Below are 9,714 nucleotides of genomic sequence, written 5' to 3'. Positions count from 1 at the left end.
AAATCCAGAGTCAATCCAGTGTTTGAATAGTAGACATTTATTATTGAATTTAATATATTTATTTCCCCATAAAACTTGAGTTAGAATTGAATAAAAGTCATTCTTAATATTGTTCGACCTTGAAATTGATTTAAATTCTAACCACGTGTTGACCAAGTCTCGGTAGAAAACAGAGAGTTTCAAGTTCTGTCCAGATAGGGATTTAAGAGAGTCTAAATTCATATTGAAGACAATATAATTTGGTCCGAATTGATCAAGAAAATATGATGCGATTATTTTCCAATTTGCATTTGATTTTGATTTTAAGAAATTAACCCATTTAAGTTTCATACTTTTAGAATAGTATTTAAAGTCAGGAACTTCCAGACCACGTTCGATTTTATTTCCTATTAAGGTTGTACGCTTAATTTTATCCCTTTTGTCATTCAAAATGAAATTAAATATTAAAGAGTTAACCGTTTTAATTATATGATTGGGAGTTAAAATATTTTGCGCTAAATATGTAAGTTTGAGCAGCATCAATGATTTTATAACAGTTATTTTGCCAAAAAAAGTTAAGTTTCGTTTCTTCCAATTGCTTATTAGCTTTTCACATTGTTCAATTTTTTGCGCCCAGTTTAAATTAATGCATTCAGTTTTTTTGTTTCCAAAATAAATACCTAACGATTTAATATATTTTGACGTGAAATTGATATTGTAAATTTTATCAATGTCATTGTATTTTGAAGTACCTATCCATAGACCTTGTGTTTTTAGTATGTTGAGCTTCAGCCCGGAAAAATTGCCGAATGTATGAATAATCTCCAGGGCTACTGGGATTTCAGTTTCATTTTTAAAAAATAGGGTTGTGTCGTCTGCAAGTTGTGTGATTTTTAAATGAGTGTTTTTTACATTCAGACCTTTTATATTTTATTTTGAGCGCAAGGACTTCTACAATTGTTATGAATAAAAGAGCGGACAGGGGACATCCTTGACGAACTCCTCGCATTATGCTAAAACTATCCGATATCCAACCATTATTAGAAATTCTAGAGGAAATATTTGTGTATAGTGTTTTTACCCATTGCAAAAAAGAATGTTTGAAACCAAACTTGGCAAGAATGTCGAACATAAAAGGCCATTCAATGGTATCAAACGCCTTTTTAAAATCTAAAAACAAAATGGCTCCTTGCATTTGATATAAATCAGCGAAATCGATGACATCTTCTATTTGTCTTATATTAAAGTTAATGTTTCTACCTTTTATGTACCCCTGTTGGTCATTATTAATTATTGTCGGTGAAACAGATTGCAAACGTTTTGCAAGTATCTTTGCGGCAATTTTATAGTCTAAATTAAGTAAGGAGATCGGTCTCCAATTTTCTAGATTATCGGGATCTCCCTTTTTATACAGTAAAGAAAAAAACACCTTGTTTTTGAGTATAAGAAATTCCACCTTTCTCGTATCCTTCATTTAGAGAATCAATTACAAGATTGCCAATTAAATACCAAAATCGTTTATAGAACTCAGCTGTTAGACCATCTAATCCGGGGCTTTTATTTAGTTGCATTTCTAGAAGTGCGTCTTTGCCTTCATCATATGTAAACCGACCTTCACAGGTATTTGCCGTTTTATCATCTATTGTATTTTCTAAATCAATGTTGTTAACATAATTTAAATAGTTCGTGTTAATCTCTAAGTGTGACGTATAAAGATCTTTAAAGAATGTCTTTTCTGCTTTTAGAATTTCTTGTATATCGGTAACTCTTGTATTACCAATTTTTAGCGAATTTATAACTTTTCTAGTTTGCCTCGACTTTTCTAATCCTAGGAAATATTTGGTATTTTTTTCACCTTTTTCAACGAAATCGACCTTGGAGCGAATTTGTGCTCCAATGGTTTTAATTTGATATATATCATTTATCTCTGTTTCAATGTTTTGAATAGGTATCAATAGACTTTTGTCTTGATTTTCATCAAAGGTTTTTTGAAGATGTTTAAGGGTTTTTTCTAGTTGATTCAACCGATTATTACGTTCACTCCCTATTTTTCTTGAAAAATCTATAGTAGTATTTCTTATTTCAATTTTACATAGTTCCCATTTTGTTTGACTTCTTATATTTGATTGAATGATTTTTCTTAAAACATTTTCAATATGTGATATATATTTTGTATTTTCAAGAAGAGAATTGTTAAATTTCCAGTAACCTGGTCCTCGTTTAGACGGCGCTTTAAGTTTAAGAAAAATGGCCATGTGGTCTGTAAATTGAATTATTGCTGGCCTTATATCTGTCGAATACACCTGTGGTACTAAGTTTTTTTCTATCAACCAAAAATCTATTCTACTTTTATCCGTTTGATTTTTTCGTCTCCACGTAAATTGTTTTTTGTTCATTATAGAGCTTCCAAATATCACATAAGTCATTTCTTGAAATTAATGTCTTTAAATTTTTAACCGGACATTGTTCGCGTTCGTAATTTTTTGAGCTTGATCTTCTATCATTTTTGTTAAGAATGTCGTTATGGTCACCACCAATTAATTTTATGCCTTGGCCTCTTTCAGATATTATATTTAGGATACGATTATAAAATGCGTTACGTATTTTTTTTTATCGTTAGGAGCATATATATTAAGTAAAGTATATATATTTTCATTTATTTCAATGTTGAGGAGAATAAATCGGCCATCCTCATCAGAAAAATTATCTATACTACTATGTGTAAGTTTCTTATTGACAAGAATTGAACAACCCCTGCTTAAATTATTTCCAAAGCTATGCCACGTATTCCAACTACTTAACTCGTAGTCAATGGAATTAATTATATTCTCAGTAAAATTAGTCTCTTGGATAAATGCTACGTCGGCTCGTTGATTATTGAGCCATTGCATAAATCTAAGACGTTTATTTCTATCTCTTAGTCCTTGGACATTTAAAGAGACAATATGTAAAATATTTAATTTACTTTGTGTCATTGTATTGTTCTAGTTCTTATTTGATATACCGTTTGACACCTATCAGATGGGGGAAAAGTGTATATACAATGCAAGCTCGTACTATTAAATCTGCTTACTCGAAATCGAAAAGCAAGTTAGACATATATGTGTACATAAAAACGCTTTGCGTTGCATATAGAACATTTCTAGTACAATTACGGTTAGACTTTTAGTTAAAAAAGTACATGTTGTTATGTATAGAAAATGTAACAGTACCAAAAATATTTATATAAACATTGAAGCCGGACTTCACACTGGACTAAATAAAATATGTTATGCATGATTAACTTTCCGGTACTGATAAAGGACAAACATATTTTGAAACAGACTATAGCCGTCCCCGCGGCGAATCATGACCGCAATGTTCACGGATAATAACAGTATGATCATGTTGATTAATAATTTAAAAAGCGTACGATATTTCCAATGCAATATAGTTTAAACACTAACAATGCAATATTTTCTAATAATACAATCTTTTAAAATGTGCAGTGTAATATTTTTCTATTTTATTATATCACATAAAATGATGCAATATGTTTAAACTATTTTACCGTTTAAATTGTGCAATATACAACCATCATTTACTTCTTTGGAAAAGCAATAAAACCGTGCAATATTTCTTAATCTCACATGATAATGCAATATGTTTAGACGCTGTGCAATATTTTCTAAACTGTACTTATTCTTATATTATATATGTCTTTTAAATATTAATTTATTTATACTAGTATGTCTTATGATTAGAGTCAGATTTAGCGTTTCTGCTTCGATTTTTTCTTCGCTGTTGATCGTTCATGCAAGACTTCAACAGGTGTGGGAGGTGACCTGTCCTGTGACGTAGTCTTGTCTAATTTTGCTGGGGTCACCGCGTTCTCCTATTGAATAAACCGCTCCATTGACGGTTGTCGGCTATCTACACTCGAGATCCTCGTGCGGTTATGTTTGGTAGTAGATACTAGTAGTCTGGCAGCCGGTGAACGTCCACGTGGTGTTTTACTTTCTACACTCACGACTTTTGTCGGGCTAGTACGAGGTGTTTCGTCGTCACTTGAATCGCTCTCCGGCTCTTCTGTATCTGAGGCTGACTTTTCCTCGCTTGGACAATTCGATTGTTTATGGCCTGATGTGTTGCAGTAATTGCACACCCAATCATTGGGACAATCTTTGAAACGATGTCCTTGTTGTAGACATTTTGAGCACTTCTCATCCCGGGTGCCTGTCAACTTGTTTTGGCCGAAATGCAGGACACGGCCCTTAAATTGGCCAAAAGCTATTGTAGAGGGTAGAGGCTCATTGAGGGAAGAGGTTTTACAAATCAGAATTCTATCGCCTGTTTCACACTGCGTTAATTTGCCATTTATGCGTAATTTTTCACGAAAAGCATGAATAATTTCAGCGTTCATGGACACAAGTTTCCTTGTAATATAACCGTCGTCAACTGACAGAGGGATATTTTTGACCCGTACACGAGTAGTGTTCTCACCGTCAAGGCGGTTAGGATTCGTGTTCATGACTTGAATGTTTCTGCCCCTTAATGGAACCCCTTGGGCCATCAACGCCACTTTATCGTCCATATTATCAAGATAGATTCTCCAAAACCCATTAACTCTCTGTAACCCAGTTATATGAATCGGGTCTACTATTTTAGCAATTGCAGAATATAGTTCTACGTGTTTTAGCCATTTATCTGGAGCTGGTTTACGTTGCCCAAAGAGATCCTTCTCCCTCATAAACACGAGAGGGACGCCATTTTGATTGTTATTGGCTATTTCTGTTTGTATTTCTGACATTCTTACTTCTTTAACAAGCTAATTGTCAATAGTTATGTACCTGGTCTAGTAAATCCGATATTCCTATTTCTTTTGCACACAATAAACTCACAAATACGTTAGTTTATACAGATAATTTTCAATTATTTTTGGACCGCAAGAAAAAACACTGTCTTGACAGGGCCGCTTACGTCTGTTCTTATTATTATTTTTTACTTCAAGAGGTGTATGAAGATGTTGATAATCTAACAGCGATGATGATAAACTAACAGTGGTGATGATTAACTAACAGTGGTGATGATGAACTAACAGTGGTGATGATAATTTAACAGTGGTGATGAAGTGAGCAGTGGTGATGAAGAACGAGCAGTGGTGATGAAGAACGAGCATTTATGATAGCAGTGGTATATATAAGTCCATATCGATACTACACAGAGAAGAAGTTTTCCACAATGAAGTCTCGAGTGGCAACGCCAGTACCACCATCTTGGTGTACTCCATCATTCCCATTCTGTGGCTGAATGAACTCATCGTCGTCCATAGGCATGTTCATGTCCACTGCAATATTATGTAGGATTACACATGCCACAGCTACCTTGCATGCCTTTTTGGTCTGAGGCGTATCTGTAAAATTATATAATTTAATTGAAAAAGGTGAATATTTGAACGTGTGCGCGTACATGCATGATCGGTTTGGTGTTTGTTTAAGTGCGTGTACTAATACTATAACTATTAAGAAACGATACAATAAGATAAATTAAACTTATTTAAAATCGGTTATGATAATCATAAATAACACTAGCTGATAGCTATTTCCGACATAATAGATTATCCAATAACAGACAAACAAAAGACCAAAAAAGATTCAAGATCATAATATCACATGTTATAGTATAAATGCATAGGTTGCAATAAGATTATAGGCTTCATTATAAAAATAACCAGATACATTAAAAGTTACAAGATAAAATATGTTCATGATTTAAATACTAGCACAATACATTAAGTGGAAATTGAATGAAGGCAACAGTAAGGCACACAACATGTAGTTTAAACACTAGTAAATAACATTAATTAATATACAACCATTATTCATATACACAAGTAGTACCTCTGAATGTAAAACATGAAATCTCCTCATAAGCCTGCCAAATGCTCTCTCGATGCAGGCCCTTGTCCGAGTGTGTGCCTGTTGATAGCTTTCCTTTGCTTCACTGTCAACCCTAATAAAAGGGGTCATGGCTTCAGGGCGTACCTGCATATACCGATAATAAGACATAATAATGCAACTTGGCAGGGATGGATGTCTCTGATTCATAAGTAATATATCCAATAAAGAACCTTTAATACATATTCTTATTACTGTAACAAAATAAATCTTATCTATGTAGTAGTGATGGGCAATCAGCTTGGATTTTCATAATCGATTAATCGGAGACCCTGATCGATCCATTATCCGATTAATCAGCTGTAATCCGTCAGAGTAACAAAACATCATTTTCTGATGTATATATCAAAACGGACCTTTGTTTTCATGTGTATTTCATTTCTTATGCTTCAGTCAGAAAACAGGTATTATTTTTGGCATATTGAATAATTCTAAAAATTATTTTAAAAAAAATATTCCAAGGTTTATGAAGTAAGGGAACACTTCATGGTGAGGTTTACTTAAGATGACAAATAAATTAATATTATAAAAATATTATGTATTTATAATTATTACATTATTATGTAAATTATAAAGATAATACATGGTTGACCATGGCTTTTGGTTGATAATTGCCCCAGTGTACAGAATAATTGCCAGAGACATTTTTCAACCATGTCTTATCCTGTATGATACACATGTTTTGTCATTTGGACAAATTTGTCAATGACTTATGCACCAGTCAATTTCAACCACAGCCTTCCAGTTCCGGGGGTATACCGGGGAAAGCCAGGGAAATGGGCCGTATTTTTACCTTCTAGGTGGCTCCACAGTGCCGAGTGAATGCGGTGGTTTTGTCTTCCCGGGAATGGGCCTAACATAAGATTCCCGTGGGTTCAGGGGCATTTGGCGGGGGTTTCACAAGCAGATCCTTCCCACAGGGAGAGGACTTTAGCCGGGCTTGGCTGGACCGAAACTCAAAGTCCCCACTATTCCCCGGACCGGGGGGGGGGCTTGGTTACAATTGACTGGTGCATTATTAAACCGGTTTAGAAAATTAAATTGATAAAAATGAGACATAACACATTGGTTTTGGATAGCATTAGCTATTAAAAATAACGAGTACTTGGAAATTAAAAAACAATTTTTCTCACGTATTTTCGGAGTTGGACGGCAAACATTTCCATTCTTCAAACAGTTTTTACATCGACTGATCTTGACGTTCATTTCAATATGTGAGCACAGCTGGGGTCGATCAAGCCTAGTTTTTATAAGAATCTGGGCTTGAATGACCCTAACCATTTCGCTGTAATAATTTGCACTTTTCCAGCACCTGGACCACCGATATCCAGGGTAATCAAATATTTTTAGATCGATGACCCTCCTAGCCGTCCGCCATCATAAAGCGATTTAAACGCAAAGAAAAACTAAATGAAACTACTGTTAAAACTCGGTATCGGTTACTTCCCTTAGCTCTAAGTTACTGCGCTATATAAAGTTGGAAATTTACTGGATTCAAGCAAACTTTTCATGTTCATACCCACTGTCTCCTAAAAGGACACCATCTGAAAACGCCACATGTTCAATGGTCATTTTGGCTGCCAATCCCGACGTTCTGAAGACGTGCGCGTCGTGGCACGACCCAGGCCAGCTTGCATTTACACTTGTAAATTTTCCTGTAAAATGATTAAACCATTAAACTGTGCAATAATAATCAGAGTTGAATCCACAAATGGCAGTAGTTCACTTGGGTAATGGTTCACTTCGTCCTGCACCCTCCAAACTCTTCACAAGCGAGCAGTGTTTTTATCCTTTTACCAGTTAACCAATCACTTTTTATCATGTTACCTAAATTGTGTTCTCTTTTATACCCTAGTTCTCACTTTTCTGATGTGATTTGCCTCATCAGTGTTTTATTTTTTCACTAACAAGCCGGCGCCCACCGTTCATGTCAGTAACACTCGGAAGAGGAGTTGACATTAAACAGAGATAGATAGACAATCTGTATGCAGAGACTCTGTATACAAAATATTTTTGAGTACGGTACCATATGTTACCTATGTCTACGAGTTATTTATTTAACAAAAAATGATAAATAGTATAGTACGTCGACTACATGTAAAATCACTATTTGATAACATTTTTGGTCAGCATTTTATGACATTTTTGGTCAGCATTTTCCCTCTATATGTATACTGTCAGCGCTCCAGTCAGCCTTTTAGTATCGCCCTTTAACCGGACGTGTTTTGGCCGAATTGACAATATAATTATTATGTTAAGCGTTCGAAAGAAAAGATGGAAATACTGAAAACAAAAGTGGAAAACGTTTAATACCTTTGATGTCACATACAGCCTGCATGTTGATGCTATGGAAGCCTTTCCTATTCACGAAGGCTGGTTCGTCTTCAGATGGCGCCTGGATTCGGATATGTGTTCCAACACATCCAACAACATTAGGGAAACCAGCTTTCTTAAAAAATTCTGTCATATTCCATGCTCGAGCATTGGCATCAGGCCACATCACAAACTGATGTATGTGGCCACAAATTGCTTCTGTTACTTGGGCTACAACACGTGACACAGTGCACTTGTGGTAGCCCATGCTATCACCAATGATGTTAAAAAATGCTCCTGTGGCGAAGAAGCGCAACGTAATCAGAATCATCTGTCTAACAGTAAGTGCTCTGTTTCTTCTTGTCATTCTTTCCAGCGATTCCTTCAGCAAATCCTCTAGATAATCTATTCCACCATTCGTATATCTGTATCTGGCATACATCTCATTGTCTAGCATATCCTGTACATGTGCAGTGTGCCTAAATTCTTTCACTTTTCTATGATTTACAAATAGAGCCGCCATCTTGGAAACCTTCCGTTAATGTTTTAATGTAGGTCTATTCCTCCGTTACATTTAACGGCTGGTTCAACCATTAAACCCGCCGTTAAATTCTAACTATATTTTGAGCAACCTCATGCCAATAATAGTTAAAATTAAACGGACCGTTAAAACTTAAACGAGCAGTTAAATTTAACTGAGGTTTTGAGCAACCGGCCCCTAATAAGCTCTACATTTTCAATCGGATAGGAATTATTGCTAAAGTTATTCGTAAAAATAAAATCATTTTCCTTTAACAGTTAAAACGTGTATGTTCATAAAACTTTCGTAACGTATGATATATAATCAAAGCACTGAAAATCTTTAGAAGCGATTGAAAGGGGCATGCATTGTCAGGGGCGTAGCCAGCGTTACGCACTTACGCATGCGCCTAACATTAATTTGAAAAATGAAAGGTCGAGTGCTAAGCTAAAAATTGATATCAGAATAAAAGGAAGAGCAGCCAAAGAAAACGTTGCTTCCCTGTGATAGATAGCTTTCTGAGCCGAAATCAATCACTTGGTAACTACAAAGTCGGCGGCCTCGAACCTATTAATCCCTTCAAATACACCCCAGAGCTCAACATGACATGTTCGTTCCATTTTCCATTGTTTTCCACTGGGTAGACCCCCCCCCCCCCCGAACCCCATACCGGCTACAGGGATATTCCCCATCCCACACCCTCCCACTTTAGTGCGTAACATTCGGTAAAGTCTGGCTACGCTTCTGATTGTATCTTTAAATACATGGGGATACGTCGACTTAAGTGATAAGCTGCGCATCTTGAATGGAATTATTGGTGAAGTTGTTTGTAAAAAAATGATTTTCCTTAAACAAAACGTGTATGTTAATTAAAGGAAATGATATATGATGTATTGTATTTTCCAATCGTATGATATCTAATAAAAACAACGAAAAATCTTTAGCATGCATTGTCACATTAAATAC

The 9,714-nt window shown here is 35.3% G+C and overlaps 1 protein-coding gene across 1 annotated transcript; it reads right to left on the bottom strand.

The window, feature by feature from the left end:
- Positions 1–7,409: 7,409 nt before the first annotated feature.
- On the bottom strand, positions 7,410–8,751 carry LOC128206012 (putative nuclease HARBI1). Its single transcript, XM_052908130.1, has 2 exons — positions 8,229–8,751; positions 7,410–7,570 (listed from the first exon to the last, which is right to left on the bottom strand). Exons 1-2 carry the CDS (start codon positions 8,749–8,751, stop codon positions 7,410–7,412), a joined length of 684 nt encoding a protein of 227 aa, XP_052764090.1.
- Positions 8,752–9,714: the final 963 nt, after the last annotated feature.

The sequence above is a fragment of the Mya arenaria genome, chromosome 10 (genome assembly GCF_026914265.1).
Source record: "Mya arenaria isolate MELC-2E11 chromosome 10, ASM2691426v1".
NCBI lineage: Eukaryota > Metazoa > Mollusca > Bivalvia > Myida > Myidae > Mya > Mya arenaria.
This window is presented reverse-complemented; position numbering and strand designations above follow the sequence as displayed.

What these genes read in the sequence shown, in the direction of transcription:
- LOC128206012 (XM_052908130.1), bottom strand. Translation starts at nt 8,751, where the DNA reads ATGGCGGCTCTATTTGTAAATCATAGAAAAGTGAAAGAATTTAGGCAC. An exon ending in GGCTGTATGTGACATCAAAG is followed by an intron (nt 7,571 to 8,228) that starts GTATTAAACGTT and finishes ATCATTTTACAG; the next exon opens with GAAAATTTACAAGTGTAAAT.